The 18,678-nt window shown below is 44.0% G+C and overlaps 1 protein-coding gene across 2 annotated transcripts in view; it reads right to left on the bottom strand.

Moving 5' to 3' along the window:
* The window catches only part of BEAN1 (brain expressed associated with NEDD4 1), a 48,898-nt gene that overhangs the window by 22,053 nt on the left and 8,167 nt on the right, over positions 1–18,678 (bottom strand). Inside the window, exons 1-3 of one of the 2 annotated variants that reach the window (XM_088672010.1) lie at positions 14,136–14,248; positions 12,984–13,059; positions 8,855–8,974 (exon numbers count right to left, since the gene is read on the bottom strand). In XM_088672010.1, coding sequence (XP_088528136.1) covers positions 8,855–8,974; positions 12,984–12,990 — 127 coding nt within the window. In that variant the 5' untranslated portion in view covers positions 12,991–13,059; positions 14,136–14,248. Of the gene's footprint in view, positions 1–8,854; positions 8,975–12,983; positions 13,060–14,135; positions 14,249–18,678 lie in introns of those variants that run through there. The other variant, XM_035121020.3, reaches the window with a different exon arrangement.

Raw genomic sequence — 18,678 nt, forward strand, 5'->3', positions numbered from 1 at the left:
TTGAAGATGGCTGGGATAAAATGTTCACTTCTAATTAACAGTGACTCAAGGGCCATTCTAGGAAATGCTACTGTTGAGCTTCTCTGTACATAGACTGAGACAAGCAAGTGGGAATCTTGTTACCGTAGAAAATTAATACAGGTAGCTTCTGGCAATCTAGGGAGCAACCAACCAGAATTCATATGAAGAGCCAGAAGAATTTCTGAGCCATTGCTTCTTTTTTTCTTGTCCCTTGTCAGGGTGTAGTGCAGGGGTTGCTAAGATGGTGTGCTTCAGATGTTGTGGACTACATCTCCCATCATATCTAGCCAGCATGGCCAATAATCATGGACGATGGGAGTTGTAGTCCAAAATGCATGGAGAGCACGACATTGGTTACCCCTGTTAAAGTGGATAGATTGCAAGGACGTGCAGTGGGGAGAATTATGTTCAGGTCCCTGTTCAGTTGTGAGGCTTAATGGATGACCTTGAGCTAGTCACCCTGGGCTATGCATGCAGCATAATGAATTCAGTGCAGGTGAAGAAAATCACATTTAAAAAATAGATGGACAAATGGGTTCTATAGCAAAATGTTATGAGCATGCTTGTTCCTTACTAGGCTTATCCCACCCCCACAATAAGATGTTGTACTTTTGCAAACTTTTGATTCCCCTTCCTCTTCTGTGTAGGTGATACCGTTATGGCCATATAAACAATCAATAACACATGAATATTGAAACAATTGCAATAAGAGATCTTACAAGAGATCTCTGTTTTCTTGTTTTCATGTTTTTTTTAATAGCTAAATTCTAAATGAAAGGGAAAGCAGAGCAGCTCACCAAAGGACAAAAAACGCAAAAGGGCAAGAAAGTAAAAGGGCAGAGAATTTTTCAACTGGCGTGACCCCCAGAATATATTGAATTTAATGCACACTGTTGTTTTTTACAAGATACATATTTTTCCTTCCCCCAAAATACATTTGCCTGTTTCAGCAAGGAGTTTTCTCAGATTACCCCTTCTCACATGGAGTCTCCCACAGGAGTTTATCGAACCACTGATAATCTCTGAATAAAAGCTGGTTGGCAAGACAGGTGACTATCAGGGCTGACTCTTGGCTCATGGAGGGCAGGGCAAGGCAGGAACAACGTCTAAGTAAGGCTGAGGGCAAACAGGGGAAGCAGGGTCCCCTAATTGTTCAGAAAGGGAAGAGGTGCTGGAAAGGAAGCACCCAGAGTCAGCACAAGACAGTTTGCTGCCTGAGGCAAAGACAAGAATGGCAGCTAAATCTTATTTCAGCTCTGGTAAGGGGCTGACATTCTTGTCTGTTGCTGGCGAGTATAGGGCAGAGAGGGGGAAGCTGAGGCCTAGGTGTCAAATGCGGCCCTCCAGACCTCTCACCTCAGGCCGTTTGAGCCACACCCCTCATCAGCCCTACACTGCACCCCCCCCCCCTGGATGTTTTTGCTTGGCTGGAATGTGTCTTTGGACTGATAATGCTTCTTGCATGCCCAGATAGAGGATAGTCACTATTCAAAAGCCACAATTACTGCTCTAGCCAATCTTCCTCTGGCCCTGCCCCCTCTCCCCGGCATGTGGCCCCTGAAATTTGCCCAGAAGGGAAGGTGGCTCTTGGACTAAAGAAGATTCTCTACTCCTGGTTTAGGGGATGTGGGGCAGGCTGCACAGCATATATAGCTCTGTTCTTCAATACTTGTTGCTGCTTCCTGCCCCTCAGCATCTGCTGCCTGAGGAAGGTGCCTCATTCTGCCTAGCGATAGGGCTGGCCCTGGTGGCGAAGAAGAAGAAGAAGAAGAAGAAGAAGAAGAAGAAGAAGAAGAAGAAGAAGAAGAAGAAGAAGAAGAAGAAGAGTTTGGATTTGATATCCCGCTTTATCACTACTCCAAGGAGTCTCAAAGCAGCTAACATTCTCCTTTCCCTTCCTCCCCCACAACAAACACTCTGTGAGGTGAGTGGGGCTGAGAGACTTCAAAGAAGTGTGACTAGCCCAAGGTCACCCAGCAGCTACATGTGGAGGAGCGGAAACCAAACCTGGTTCCCCAGATTATGAGTCTACCGCTCTTAACCACTACACCACACCAGAGGAAACAGAAGAAGAGGCAAAACCTCAATATGGTAGAGCAGAAAATCACGAATCTTTAATATTTTTAGTTGGCTTATGCAATACAGCTGTAGGCAAATAGGGAAACCATTTCAGACAGCCTGCTGAATGTTAGGGGACACTGAGCACATAATTAGCAGGTGTGGCCCCTCCCATTCTTCACCTGTATGTATGGGGGAAACAACTGGAATGAATCAACTGGAACAACTGGAATGAATGAACCAAGGCCTTCAGATTCTGCATCTGATTACAACAATAGATCTTACTATGTACAGTGGTACCTCAGGTTACAAACACCTCGGGTTACAAACACTTCAGGTTACAGACTCCGCTAATCCGGAAGTAGTACCTCAGGTTAAGAACTTTACCTCAGGATGAGAACAGAAATCATGCGTTGGCGGTGCGGAGGCAGCAGGAGGCCCCATTAGCTAAAGTGGTACCTCAGGTTAAGAACGGTTTCAGGTTAAGAACGAACCTCTGGAATGAATTAAGTTTGTAACCAGAGGTACCACTGTATAATCTATCTTCACTTCGGCTCAAAATGTCAAAAATCCAGAGCCAATTAAGAATTGTGCCTCATTATACAAAATCTCTCACTTTCCCTGTGGGCATGCAGTTCTTGCACAAAAGTTTACATGAGACAGTGGATAGAATGAGGTTCATTGTCTCTCGATAAATGACACTTGTGCATCCCCCCCCCCCCCCCCGGCGGTCTCCTGGTTATATAAGCTTTAAGACATGAACAATGCTGATAAAGACATGAATATGTACAATGAAAGACAGGCTGCTAAATTATCAGCTAAACAAAGCAAATGTTTCCCTCTTCAACATAGCCCTGGCACAACACAGATCTGAACAACTTTGGGGGTTTTTTAAGCCTTGATTTTATACTACTATAAAATCTATTGCCCTGATCTCGCCACTGTGATCCATGCGATGGTCACCTCCAGGCTTGATTATTGTAACTCACTCTACATGGGGCTGCCCTTGAAGCTGACCCAGAAACTCCAGCGGGTGCAGAATGCTGTGGCGAGACTCCTTACGGGGTCTTCGCCACGGGATCACAGTCATCCAGTACTATACAGTGGTACCTCGAGTTACATACTCAATTCGTTCCGGGGTGCTGTTCGCACCCCGAAAAGTACACAACCCGAGCGTCCATTTTGCACATGCAAAACCACTGTTATTTATAGTATTTGGCAGGAAATTGTATGTGTGCAAAATAAAGAAGTGTAGAGAAGTCTCATCTTTCCTGAGACTTTGTTTGGAGAGTAGCACTGCCCCATCGTCATTTCTTAAACTCGCTGTTAGCATTCCATTTCCATCTAATGAATCGCCTTGCCAATTTCGCCTTCCTGAACTGCTCCCATTGAAGCAACTGACTTCTTTCTCAGCAGACACTGTGGTCATCTGGCTTCCTTGAAAAGCCAGAACAAAATGCTCTCCATCACTTCCTTTCATCTGGCCATTAAGTAAATGAATACAGGATATTAGGTTAAGGCGTTAATGACTCAGCAGACCGGGGGTAATTTGGAAATTGCTTCCGATTTCTGCTGTGGTGATGCACTGGCAACATCCTTCTCCTGGCAATGTCACTTTCTCCCATGGACGCCCACCCACCCAATGTCTTTCAGATGTCTTGGCATATTGGGAAAACCTATTCATTTTTTGAGTCATCCATGTATGAATGCATTCTCAGAGAGAGGCAAAGGCAGACATGGTAGACATGCTTATATTAAAGTGAAGGCATTTGAAAGCATGAGTTGTCCTCTAGCCTATACAGAAAGTATCCACAGAGCAATATGCAAATAGCAAATTCAAAGTGAATCATGCTTCTGAGAAGACGTGTGCGCGTAAGAAGGAAGTGTGAATTGCTTTGCTGGATCAGACAAAGGTTTGTCTAGTATAAGAGTGCATGCAAACAGCAACCCTGGGACCTAATTACAAAAGCCCCCTGCAAGAGGCCAGTCATTCAGCAAGAGCAATCTGTCCCTCTTGCAGCAGATTTCTCAGTGGGGAGGAAGAGGGAGACAGAGATGGGGAGCAGAAAAAGAAAAAGGGAGTAGCCTCATTCACACCTGACTTTGGCCCCACTCACAGTCAGCATGCAGACTGACAGCTTAGCTCTGAGGAAATGTGGTTCTTTATAGAAAAAAGGTGGGCAGCCACTGTAGGCTAGCATTCAGTTCAGCAGCCAACCAGATGAAGTGGGGTCATCACTTCCATGGCCCACTTCCCAGAAGGCGTTATTCAGCTATATAAAGCCCCCATATGTTGAGGTTCTGTTTAGCAACCGGTCATGTCCCACCATCTCCCCTAGCAGGACCAGCCTTGAAGCGTGTGAGACCTCAGCAACAGAGGAAAATCCAGCACTGATAGGATTCCACAGGAGTCAGTGGAGATTAATAACTCACCTCGGAGGATAACATCAAAGAAGCTGCAGGTCAGGAGGAACCAATGCACCCTGACTGGTTTTACTTCCTCATTAAGACCTCAAGCACAGACACAGTGGCATGTCTGCATGGAGGTGCAAGGTCCATTAGCAGCAGCAGGACACTCCCTGAACTCTTCTCGCGAGTAGGATGCTCGATTCCTCAAGTGCTCTGCATTACAAGCCAAGAAGTGGTGGGACAGCCACACCAACCATTAAGCTGCTCAAATAAAGACAAACCAGTGCAGAAGCAACATCTCTTCTTGCCTCTGTTCCCTCTTGGACAGCACAGCTGCTGTTCTAAATCTCCTGAATTTTGACTTACTGGACAGTTCCTGATAAACTGAGTTATTTGGCATACAAAGCAACCGCTCTTTCTCTGAGCCATGACCCTTTCCCTGAAAAATCCTTCCATGATTTTAAGAAGTCCTGTAAATACTGCCCTTCATCACATCTTGTGATAATGAATCCCATAGTTTCTTACATGTTGTGCAAATAGTTCAAGGTTCTTTATTTCAAAATATTTGTTTCAAAATTACAGTGGTACCTCTGGTTACGTACTTAATTCGTTCCGGAGGTCCGTTCTTAAGCTGAAACTGTTCTTAACCTGAGGTACCACTTTAGCTAATGGGGCCTCCCATGCCACCGCCATGCGATTTCTGTTCTCATCCTGAGGTAAAGTTCTTAACCCGAGGTACTACTTCTGGGTTAGCGGAGTCTGTAACCCGAAGTGTTTGTAACCTGAGGGTTTGTAACCCGAGGCACCCCTGTACTTACAAATAAAATATATATAATAAAACACACTTATTAAAGATAAAGAAATATAAAGTATAGCACTACAAAAGTTAGCAAAAGGCATTTAAAACAGCACAAGGCAATTACAAAAATGCCTCCCAGAGTTTTAAGCACCATTCTAAAAATGGGAGGACTTCTCTGAGAGAGTTCCAGAATCACAGGGCCAGCACAAAAAAGACTCTGTCCCTGGTACTAACCAACTGGAATATCTGAAAACAACAGGGCCAACAAGGGTTGGACCTTAAGCCTTGAGCACCCCTGTAAGGGAGTCTAGGCTGAGAGAAAGTAGTGAGTCCAAGCTCATTGTTTACGTGAGGATTTGAACTCAGGTCTCCACTCCAAAGTGCTATGGGGACTGGCCATAGCTCATGGGTGGAGCATCTGCAGTGTATACAGAAGGTTCCATCCCTTGCATCTCCAGATATGGCTGGGAAAGAACCCTATCAAAAATCCTGGAGAGCCACTGCCAGTCAGTGTAGACAATATGGAGCTAGGTGGACCAATGGTCTCACTCAGTATAACGCAGCTTCCTATGTTCCTAAGCACTACACTACACTAGCAAAAATGCAAACCAGGTAAATGAAAACATGCCATTATTTAAACATGCCACCCCTAACTTCTGAAAACATTATAGTTCCAGGACTGCATTATGCTTTCCCTGAACCTGTAGGTTGGTTCTAACACAAGGAAGTGAGGCAGAAAGAATTGGACTTGCCCAAGTGTTAGAATACGTGAGCAGAGTTTGGCCACCCACCCATCGAGGAAACCTTCGGGTCTAAGACATGCTGATATAACTCCTGAAAGGTTAGACTCGCATAACCAGAAAATCTCTTCCTGAAAGCCCAGCTTTGTTAGTTGGCATTGTTAGCTCCAGAAATTGCCAATGAAGGACTTCCCCCCCAATGCAAATATCAGCATCAGATGAGGGATTTCCTTAAACTGGCTGCTGGAGAAGATTACGTTGCCCCTCCCCTGTAGAGATCCCGATAATTATCTGCTGCCTTCCATTTGAAGCAATTTACATTACATCCCCATCCTGTGTGCATGTTAATTGCAGAGACACATTAAACATCTCATGCAGTTTCGCCCTTAAGTACGCTCTTTTCTTAAGTGCACAGAACAAATGTTAGAATTAGGAAGGATGGGGTGGGGAGGAGTAATACAATGGGGAAGGAATTGGCATGCAATGTGCTTTTACGGATGTGAGCGGAATCCCAGTCAGTCAATGTTGTGCTCTCTAAAATTGCCAGCTGGTTGCAGATACCATTAATTGATCCTATTACAAAAGTGCCTGACTCATTATGCAGTAAAGAGTTTACTTGTGAGTAGCACATGGAGGATTCAGCTGACATCTGCTGAAGCTATGCACACTCCATACTGAATTCTGTCTTCCTGTCAACGGTAGGCATATTTCAAGCAAAAAAAACAAACCCATACATAGATGCATAAAAAGAACAATCTAAAAGACAATTATATTTCTTTAAAACTAGATTAAAACATCCTACCCAAGCAAAAGGGCCATAGATAATTAAAAGTCAATGGCCTGATTAAAAAAAATTAATGTTCTGTCTAGTGTCTAACAATATGTTAACAAAAATGTCAGGCCAGCCTCCCCGGAGAGAGCATTTCACAAGTAGGGAGCCACTGTGGAAAAGCCCGTTTTTGTGTTGCCTCCCTCTGGACCTCCTGTCTTCAGATAACTATTGCAGGGTCCAGGTCAGTTCACAGGCGATCCTATTGGGATCCTGATCTGCAGAAGACCTTGCAGTTCAAAACAAGCACATTGAATTGATTCTGGAAACTGACTGGAAGCCTAGGTCAGGCTAGGGTCAGTGTTATGTGCTCAGACTGTCTTGCCCAGGTGAGCAACCTGGTCACTGAATTCTGCACCAGCTGCATTATCCAAGGCATCTGCAAAGGCAGCCACAAGTAGACCACATTACAGTAATCTAACCTAGAGGATACTATTCCTGTCCAAATCAGGGCAATTGAACTCACACTTTCCCATCCATTGGGAGGCGCTTGATGGGATGTATTTGCACTGTGTTTTGTTGTCCTTTTCCCTCTATTAGTACCGTATTTACCCACATTCCCTTAGTTCAGGAAATCTAAATCTGAACTGAAAACTGTGGGCATGAATGCAGGTGTTTGTTCACCTGTGGCCAAGTTGTCTGATATGCCAGATTTGCACAAAACAATAGGTTTAAAAGAAGTGTCATGCTCAGCCACACCAGCAGTGGAGTGAGAGATGGCACCCAGCAAAATGTCACCACACATTTATTTATTTTTATATATTTTTATATATTTATTGAATTTATATACCGCCCTATACCCGGAGGTGTCAGGGCAGTTCACAGAAAAGATCACAATATATAAAAATAAAATAAAATATAATAACCCAATAACACCCCCATAACACATTATTATTATTATTATTATTATTATTATTATTATTATTATTATTATTATTATTATACCCCGCCCATCTGGCTGGGTTTCTGGGCGGCTTACTGCATATATCAAAACATAATAAAACATCAAACATTAAAAACTTCCCAATACAGAGCTGCCTTCAGATGTCTTCTAAAAGTTATGTACAGTAGTACTTTATCTCCTTGACATCTGAAGGAAGGGTATTCCATAGGGAGGGCGCCACTACTGAGAAGGCCCTCTGCCTGGTTCCCTGTAACTTCGCTTCTCGCAGTGAGGGAACCAGCAGAAGACCCTCAGAGGAGGACCTCAGTGTCTGGACTGTATGATGAGGGTGGAAATGCTCCTTTGGAAATACTGTGTCGAGGCCATTTAGGGCTTTAAATGTCAGCACCAACACTTTGAATTGTGCTTAGAAACACATGAACAATGTGCTTCAGCATGCCCACAGCTGGTTAACTTGAAATTTTATGTTGTATTCCCCCCTTACTGGATCAAATCCACTGTTTAACTGCCTTTTTTGGGGGGAGATGATCTACAACTTGAGAAGAATCACACAGTACTGCCATATTTGGGTGCATGGCTTCAGAATGATGAAAGTGGTGAGGTCACATAATTAAATGCTCCCCTGTCTCAAGAACTACCTGCTCAGGGGCAGCTGCAGTTAACAGATTATGGGGAAGGTTAGGCTAGCCTAGAAAGAGTTCTCTCTAATGTGCTAACTTTCCTAGTGGAGGGTATTATTGACACGCAATCCTAGCATTTTGAAGCTGTATGGTCCAAGGGGGGCTGTGCCATGATTCTTCTCAATATATTTCCTAACTCTTTCACAGCGTTCAAAGGGTAGCCCAACCACCATAGACATGCATACCTACATGAATGGCAATAATGTCTGATGTTTTACTGTGTTTTTATATATGCTGTAAGCTGCCCAGAGTGGCTGTGGGAACCCAGCCAGATGGGCAGGGAATAATAATTAATAATAATAATAATAAGCTATAAAGGTACCAACCAAACCACCCGGACCCATCTATGGTATCTGGCCTGGTCAGTATGAATATAACTGATCCCACTGAAAGATATCCTGAAGGATTACTCACTTGAACAGGTGATCTTGATGGACCCATAGTCTTTGCCACAGTTCTTCTTGAAGTGGCAACGCAGGCAGTTCAGCAGGCACTGAAGTTCCTCCTTTCTGCAAGGCTGGGTGCCCTTTTCATCTGGGGGGAAAAGAGAGGAAGGAAAAAAAGGGGGTTGGTCAAGCAGTGAAATATGTACATTAACAAGGGCTCAGATCTTTGCAAGACTCATTGCTTGGATGAGAGTTTTGTTTTGCTGTCTTTCCATAAAACTCAGGAGCAAAAACCAGGCTTTGCCTTTCCTTTTATCAGTCAATGGGAAAACAGTGCAGGACCTATGCTAATTTGAATAATGTCTCTAAGCTTGGCCATTGTGAAATTTTTTTAAAAAAGTGCAAATTTGGAAAGATAGTGTGTGAAATGAATCTCAGCTATCTTTCCAAATTTGCACTTTTTTAAAGGAAGTACAAGCAAGGTATGTTTACATTAAAATGTGAATGCCAACCACCACCGTCATGGGTGATGGGAGGCCACAGTACAACCAAACATAGCTGTCAAGTTCTCCCCCTTTTTAAGGGAAATTCCCTTATGCTGAATAGGCTTCCTCGCGAGAAAAGGGAAAACTTGACAGCTATGCAACCAAAACCTCTGCAGGGCCGCAGGTACCTCATCCCTGCCACAAAATATTCTTGGGGAAGGGTGTGGGGAGCAACCAGTCTCAGAAATTGTCTCCCTGCCTCTTTAAGCCCCAGGCAGACAGAGAAATCACATCCCAGTCTTGGCTGGCTCAGCATTCACAGCTGGGCCCTGTTTTCCGCTGCCAACATTCACTAGCAGTTAGAAGGCGGAGGGCACATGGGACCCTTGGCTCCTGCCAGTTTTTCTAGGGTGGGCTTGTTTGGGAATTCATTCTGACATCCCAATATTTTGGAATGTATCCAGTCCTAGTCCTACTCAAAACAGACTCAATGAACTTAAAGAAAAATACCTTAGGTGGAGTGGAATTATGTGAGTTGGTGGTATATACATAAATCAAATAAATACCAGCATCCTTTCCACCCCCTGGGCTCAGGCTACCTTCTTCTTTTAATACTTTGGCACCATGTGATGACGTAATGGAATAATTTGAAAGTGAAAATAAATGAGAGGCTGACCACAAGCCACAACTGCTCTTTGCAATCGAGGATTAGGAGACTGGTAGCCCAGCCTTCAGCCAGCCGTGCAAAAGGCAGGCTGCCTAAATCAGGTTTTTGTTTCTCTTCCAGTCTATTTAATTTAAGGCCTTTGTGTCAGCTTTCATAGCCCAAAGCCCATGCAGTTAGGCGTAATTGTTCGTGATTTGCAATTCTCCATACAGCTGCTCCAGCAGAAGATGTCAGTACCCCCAATGCATTTCCCGAATATCACTGTCTCTGGCCACATACTGGTTTTGTATGGCTTAGGCAGCCACAGGCTTGTAGAAACCTGGAGGCCCAGCTTTGCATGGAGACCCATAATGAGATCAGTTTGGCTTCTGTGCTTTTAGCACTTGGCGGATAAACGTTGTCTGTGCAGCCGAGTCATTAGTGGCAGGTATCTAAAAGTCAGAATCTTGGAAACAAGGGCATTTCCCCAACAAGGGCAGTGTCGACTCAGCCTCCTCTACGTCACACAACATATATACCCCAATCTAGCGCTCTTTACAGGAATATTAAAAAACCCCAAGACAAGACTGTCTTACAAATAGCTGCCCACAGACTTAACTAACCCACAACTATTTGAGTAGCCATATGCCCACTGCCCACAAATACTTAATGTCCACAAATATTACGGTGGCTCCAAAATGAAAAACAATATTCCAGTCTGCAATAGGTTTTATTTATTTTTTTGGTGGGGAGAGTTTGAACTTTATTGCTAGCTGACAAGAAACAGTACTGAGGTGCTATGAAGGTTGTTTCGGAAAGACTGGTGCTGCTTTAGACGACCACAGTGTCTATGTCTCTGTTTGCTTCCCACCTGCTCAAACTGTAGGTTTCTAACAATGCAGGCTCATCAGCAGAGCAGCAGGCAGCAACACGGAAAAACACGTGTTTTTCAGAACACACAGCTAGTCCTGAAAAAGCATCCTTCTCCTTTCTCCACAAAGCAGCAGATAGTTTTTACAAAAAACAATTCAGGTTTCTAGTACTCATCTCTCCACTGGGAAACTGACCCTCTGAATCTTTAGAACTTCCTACTGGTCAGAGGGCTTGCTGATCAGAAGGTCGGCAGTTTGAATCCCTGTGATGGGGTGAGCTCCCGTTGCTCAGTCCTGCTCCTGCCCACCTAGCAGTTCAAAAGCACACCAAATGCAAGTAGATAAATAGGTACCGCTCTAGCAGGAAGGTAAATGGCGTTTCCGTGTGGTGCTCTGGTTCACCAGAAGCGGCTTAGTCATGCTGGCCACATGACCGGAAGCTGTACGCCAGCTCCCTCGGCCAGTAAAGCGAGATGAGCGCCACAACCCCAGAGTTGTCCGCGACTGTACCTAATGGTCAGGGGTCCCTTTACCTTTTTTACTGCTCAGAGAAGTGCAGATTGATTACAACAATTCCCTTAATTTGCAAAGTTTAGGGATGAGTATGGATCCTTACGTAGGTAAAATAGTGCCATCCATGCAAGAGGGAGATATAAGCAAACTTGGGGGAACCTCAAATTTTGTAGAGATCTCAAAAATCTTATTTGGAAAAAAAAATCTAATACCCAATAATGACTGGACATGTTCAGTGGACACTGAATGCTGAGTCGCTGTTGGAGCAAAAGATGGAAAACTGGATGGGTGGTGGTGGAATGGAGTTTCCTGGAAAAGAGCAGAGCTAGCTATAACCCTGAATAGGAATATTCCATTTTTATGGATTCACAAGGCCCTTTTCTCATCTCAGTATGCAATCTTATTGCTGATATAAAGTGTGTAAGACTGTCATAAATCATAATCAAGATTTGCCTGCTTCATGTCTCTTCTGTGCAATAACCTGATTAGTTTCCAAAGCCATATGAAAAAAGCATCACCTTCTTGTTGTTGCAGCCGCTTTCCTTCCCACCCCCACCTTCTCCTTATTATAAAATGCTCTTTGGCTTCACAGTACATGGAAGCTGTGTTTGAAAGTAAAATTGCACCCAAGCTATCAAAACAGGTCTCTGTTGTATTAATTGGAAGTGTTAGAGGAGGGCTCTGGGGAATGATATGATATTTAAGGGAACAGCAGGCACAAAGAGTGACTTGTTTGGAATCTGATGGCAGAGGAAGCTGAGGCAACCTCAAAGGAGGCAAGCAGGAAGTGACCCAGAAACATACATCCTCCTGAATCAATTCACAACAGGTGCAGAATATCAGAAAGTTCTAAATTAGCTGCCTATACCTGGGGACCAACTAAAATCAGTGTTGAGTTGATTAACTGGTCAGCTTTATCAACACAAATTTAACAACTAAAAATGTCTGACAAAATGTAGTTACTTATTCAATAATTTTAAAGCACCGCTTAATATTTTAAAACCTCTAAGGGGTGTATAACATTAAAAACAATCTGCAATATAAAGGAAGATAAAATAAAACCAGTAAAATCATAGTACAAAAACCATATAAAAACATGGCTCCCTGATCTGTGATGACGAACCTTTGCCAAGAAACTACCAACTCCTCTGAAGATGAAGAAAGTTCTGCACAGCTTCCAAGGACTATATCTTGGCAGCCTCAAGCCCTGCCATCTAGAGTTGGTGCTCTCAGAATGTGTGGCTTCAGTCTTGATCCTCCAGGGGAGACTGTAAAGCTGTGGAAGGTGCCGCAGGCCAGTGCTGAGGCAACTTGCTCCTCTTGTTCTCCATTGCAGGATCACTGTCCAAGGTCCTGAAACTCTTGCTTCTGTTTTCCAAATCAGCACCCTTTGGGATCCTGACCTCATTCAGCCACAAAGACGACTTGGCCAGTCCCGCCTGTTTCCCACCACCACTTTCCCCCAGTGATGGCTACTTACTATGGGTCAGGACACTATGACAGTCTTACACACTTCAATCAATAGGAGAGAGAACAAAGGAAAGGAAATACTGGGTGACAAGCAAAAATGGGAGTAGAAGACTGGGAAAGTTGAGGATAATGAGGGATGAATATAAGCAGAGAAAATTTCTATGTACTTACGGTTCATTTCAGCTGCGGATGAGGACAACACAGGTAAAGCCAAAGGCTACAGAAATGGTAGGTTTTGAAGAGGGATCTGAAGGAAGAAGGAGAGCCAGCAATGATACATCTGCTGTGTGAAAATCTGAGAACATTTTCCATGCTTCAACGAAGACCGTATTAGTCATGGTGAGGCAGCTGGGCACCAGCATAAAATCCTAAAAATGATTCTCTGAACCCCCTGCCCCCCCTTGCCTTTCTGTTCAAAACAGCAAATCATCCAGGAGAAATCACTCACCTCCCATTTAATAAGAAATAATAACCATTTTGGAGTAATTGCTGAGCTTCAGCAAGCAATGTATATTTCTAGGCTGAGTCCTTGACTGATGTTTAAGACACCTCTGAGCAGAACAACACCACAGTTCAATATGGAACTGGAATATGCTCTTAATCCCTCTAGGAATCCATACAGACTACGAGTGCAGGAAGGATCATAAAAGTGTTCTCTGTGAAGGACATGACACTCTGGAGGGCTGCAGAGCTTTCTCAACAAGTCATTTCCCATGAAGGATTCAGCTGCTCAAAGGCAAGCCGCAATTGATTCATTCTGGACTGGTTCAGACGTTATGTTGGGATATGAGGATGTTAGAGGAGGGTTGTATTTTGAGGTATATTTTGCCAGAATCCTTCTATTTCTAGAATCTGAGTCAGCACACCAGGCTCTATAGGGTAAACACACCCTTTAGACCAGCTTCCCCCATCCTAGTGCCCTCCAGTTGTTGCTGGATTACAGTTCCCATCATCCTTGACTATTGGCTGTACTGTCTGGGGCTGATGGGAATTGGAAGTGCAACAACACCAGAAGGACTCCACCTTGGCTACCCCTGGGTTAAACAAACAACAGCTCCAACAAGCTCAGAAATTATGGGAAACTCTGGTTAGTTTAAAAATCAAGCGTGCAAAAGAGGAGGAGAGGGGACACTTGCCCCAGTTTGTTTACAAACCCTAAATTCTGAGGGAATTTTGGGGCCCATCAGGGCCTCAACACATCCCCCCCCAAGCTGACAAGCTATACTAGCTCTGGAGCTGGAGTAATTTATTTCTCTTCCACTGGAAACTGGGAGCATATTGGGGGCCTATTAGGAGAATATGTAGATTCACCTCCTGGCACACCCCTTAATCACTCCTAGAATGCTTCCTCTGACATTAGAGAGAAGTCAGTTGTGGACTTTTCTGCAGCCTTTCAATGGGGACATCCAATGTTGGATCTCCCTCTTGAGGGTAGACGCATCTCACTTTCCTTGGAGAGAGAAAGATGTGGTTGTTCTTAGAACTCATGTGATACCCTCCTGGGGGGCCCACATGATCTCAGTCTGAAAAGTGGTTTATAAATCTTTTAATAACATTTAAACAAACAAACAAACCACCACATCCCTTCTCAAATGTTAATAATTTAACAGACAGCCAAATTTGCACAATTGTTCTTAAGCTGAGGCTCTCAGGAAGCTGAATCCTAAGCCAAATATCTACGTAATTATTTAAAGCAGGTGTGGGGAACCTTTCGCCCTGCAGCTGTTGCAGGACTACAATGCCCATCATCCTTGACCACTGGCCATGCTTGCTGCAGCTGATGAGAGTTGCAGCTCAGCAACATCTGGAGGACTAAAGGTTCCCCACAGTCTTTTCACCAATATAGCTGAGGCAGCATACGCTATGAAAACGGTAAAATTCAAATTGCAATTTTAAAAATGGTTATTTAAAAACATCAAAGCCAGCAAGGGATTAAAAACCCTCACAATTAACAATATAAAGCAACAAAAACTGCATCATCTAAAAGCCACAATATAAGATAAAGGAACGGCAATAAACACGACAAATCAAACATTAAAAAGCCTGCTGCCGTTTGCCACTTTAAAAGCCGCTAGGTTTGACACATCAGTAAGTCTGCAAAGGGCACTCTTGAAAAAGGCATTCCCCTGTGCCTGCAGGACTGCAAAAGCAGAGCCAAGCTATCAAAAAGGCTTACACAGGAGATGGGGGGTCCTGCAGGGATGGTGCAACTAATCTGCTTCAACGTTCTTAAGGTTGAGCAGGGGGGGGGGGACATTTTTCAGCCAGAGGGCTGCATTCTCTCATAGGCAACATTCTGGGGGCCATAGGCAGGGCCAGAGGTCAAAGTGAGTGAGCAACTGGTGCAGAGGTTTCCACATATACCCCACCATCTCTCTATCCTCCATGCAGGCAAACAGGAGGTACTATCCCAATTCAAGGACATATTCCACTCTGGCCAAAATACTCAAGAAGTGTGAGTAGCAGGGTCAGAATGGGGTGCATAGCCTCTGGGTAGGCGGTGTGGACTGGGAAGAGCCCCACCCCTGGTCCTGAGGTTCTGCCCCCCCCCCGGATCAGAACCTCCACTTGTCACATTCTGAGTTTCTTCTGCACTTCCTACGGAACCACTGAGAACACACACAGCCTGTAGCTTATATGCTCCTAATGCCAGGCCAGAGTGGTGCCTCCTGGTCACTGGAGGCAATGTAGGAAGGACATGCAAGTGGAACAAGGGTCTCTCTCTCTTCTCTCTCTCTCTCTCTCTCTCTCTCTCTCTCTCTCTCTCTCTCTCTCTCTCTCTCTCTCTCTCTCTCTCTCTCTCTCTCTCTCTGCTGCACATCTCATTTTCCCTACCTGGAATGTGGGAGGGAGGCTGTACTTTTTACCAGAGGTGACAGGATCCACATCTACAGTGGAAATGCATTCACTAAGGAAGGGAAGAAGATGAAGAAGAAGAAGAAAAAAGAAACCGAAGAAAATGAGGGCACCAACCTCGCTCATGGATTCCGCTTGCAAAGCAAAGGAAGGCACAGCCATTGCCACACAAGCTTTCACCATACATAAAAAACCCTTGCCTCATTCTTACAGTGATCAGTGGTCACAAGCATTATTTAATAAATGGTGATGATGATGATGCCAGGAGGAATAGTGGTTCTAGAACAGTGGTTCCCAAAGTGGGAGGTACCTCCCCCTGGGGTTACCTGGGAGGTGGGTGGGCTAGAGGCAAGGGGGCAGCAGGAGGATGCTGGAGGTGTAAATGATTATCAGACTGGTATCAAACTGGACCAATTTCATCAATTTTGTTGAATTAGCTGAACTAGTTTTAATTGGATTTTGAATATACATGCAATTAATTGTTACTGTTTTGAATTTTATTGTGTTATCTTCCCTTAAAGGGTAGGGTACGGGGTGCTGGGGATGAGATTATGGAACACTTCTTGTCATTATGCAACAACATCAATTTTGAAATCATGGTTGATGTACCTGAGGGAAGAGGACAAGGTCTGCATAACCACCCTGACTTGTCTTTGCCAACCTGGTGCCCGTCAGATTGCCTCCATCATCACCATGTTGGCTAGCGCTGATAGAAATTGGAGTCCAACAACATCTGGAAGCAATTTCATTCTGTTACGGGGCAGTCCTAATACATAACAATTCAGAAGTATGCCCCATTGCTTTTTGGTAGGGCTTACCGTATATATATTGGATTGCAGCCTTAAACTACTTGGCTGCTCATGAATTGGAGGAGAAAAGAAACAGCTAATTGACAAATCCATCAGTCCAAGCTAAAATCAGTTATATGACTCAGACCACATTCTAATTAGCATTATAGGAAAGGGAGTTATGCCTGGCAAAATGTTGATACCTCTCCTGCCAACTTGCTAGACTTGTGCAGATTCCACAGTGTGCAAGTCATCCTTGACACAAGTTCAATGCAAGGCAATCAGAAGCTACCCTCAAATGACCTTGACTGCACAGGCTGTGACTTTGGGGCAATGGGAAGATGGAATTATTGGCTTTGGCAGATACTTCCCCTGCTTCTGTACTGTGCTTTGTAACAGAAAAAAAAACTTTGTGTGGTTTTGTCTGATTTTTTTATTTTTTATTGGCAACGTTTTATGAAAATAATAATAATTGCTTTAAAACAAAACATAAAACCAAATAAAAATGGCACCACTCATTAAGGTGGGCTAGAAATATTGTAAATAAATGAATTCAAGATGAAACCAAGAGCACAATGAATAAAATCCAAAAATGGGAAAATAGGCACTACACCTTGGTAATTACATAAAAGCGGCAAGAGGACAGAGCAACAGCTCCACTCCCCCATGGGAAAGTGGAGCAAAACAGAACAATAAATAGGCAGCCAGGCAGCATGAAAGTCAGGAGCTAATTGGACCCCATAAAAACTGGATCACATTTGATAAAAGATTTCTGAAAGAGACAAGTCTTGGCTGGACGCCTAGAATAATATAGTGTATGGGAGGTGATTCCATCAATCCTTGGCATCTCCAGGTAGAGTTGGGGAAGAATCTCTGTTTAAAACCCTGGAGAGCTGCCGACAGTCAGTGTAGACCAGGGACAAGCTCCTTTTTTAGCCAGAGGGCCTCACTCCCTGCTGGACAATCTTCCATGGGCCACATGTGAGCTATGGGTGCGGCCAGCAGCAAAGGTTGATGGAACTACTGTTCATTTTACCTTGATACGGTAGACTAGTTTCTATGCATATACATGCAACCCTCTCAATCATCTACCCAGAGCAAGAGAAACTTGCTTGTTTTTGCCAGAGCCTGGCAAAACCACTCAATGAGGGTGGAAAGTAGGGCCAGTGAGGGTCAGGACCAGCCCAAGACATTTTGGCGCCTGAGGCAAACCACAAAATGGCACCCCCTCCTTCCCAGGGAAGAAGGGGTGAGTGAAGATCTACATCAGGAACAAGGAGGAAATAAAGATATACATCAAGATCTGCTGCACCTGTCGCCTCCCTTTGCCTCGTGGGTAGACTGGCCTTGGTGAGGGTTGTATCAGGGAGTTCCAAGGGCCAGACAGAGGCCCCAGGCCAGAAGTGCCATACCCTAGTGCAGATTGGCCAAATGGATCTGCGGTATCTGTCTCAGTATAAGGCAGGTGTCTATGTTCATTCAGCAACAGCCCCTGGAAAGAGGCCTCAAATGCAGAACAAATGAAAGCAGCCCTTAAGATGCCCTGGTCCAAATCTCTTTAGGCTTTTTTTTTTAAAAAAAATAAATTTTATTCCATTTTCCAATTTATCAAATTAAAATAAAAAAACAATCTTTTATACAAAACATCTTATATTTTCATCTTACATCTTGCTTTGCCGAGCTGTAACTCCCCCCCCCCTTCTTGCGGGTTTCTTGTTAACTCCATTTTTGCAGTTCCTTTTTGACTTTTTTAGTCAATTCGTAGGATTTATTTCAATCCTGCAAGTGTTTTTAAAGATCTACAGTTTTTCTCCATATAGTCCACATATTTACTCCAGTCTTTTTGAAACCTCGTCTCACCTTGGTCGTGGATCTTGCAAGTCAACCTAGCAAGTTCAGCATAGTCCATCATTTTTGTCTGCCACTCCTCAATTGTTGGTAATTCCTGTAATTTCCATTTTTGAGCTAACAATGTCCTAGCCGCGGTTGTCGCATACATAAACAATACTTGATCTTCTTTTCTAATCTCTCCTCCTATTATTCCTAACAAAATGCTTCCGGTTTTTTTGGAAAAGTATATCTAAACATCTTTTTCCAAATCTCTTTAGGCTTTAGATATACCAGATATTTATTTGGTCCTACGTGCTGAGTCCTTGCACCCTCAGACCAAATTCAGTCTTGCACATATCTGCGGAGCAAACATGTCTGTTGCTTCCTGCAGC

The sequence above is a fragment of the Zootoca vivipara genome, chromosome 6 (assembly GCF_965207765.1).
Source record: "Zootoca vivipara chromosome 6, rZooViv2.hap1.1, whole genome shotgun sequence".
NCBI lineage: Eukaryota > Metazoa > Chordata > Lepidosauria > Squamata > Lacertidae > Zootoca > Zootoca vivipara.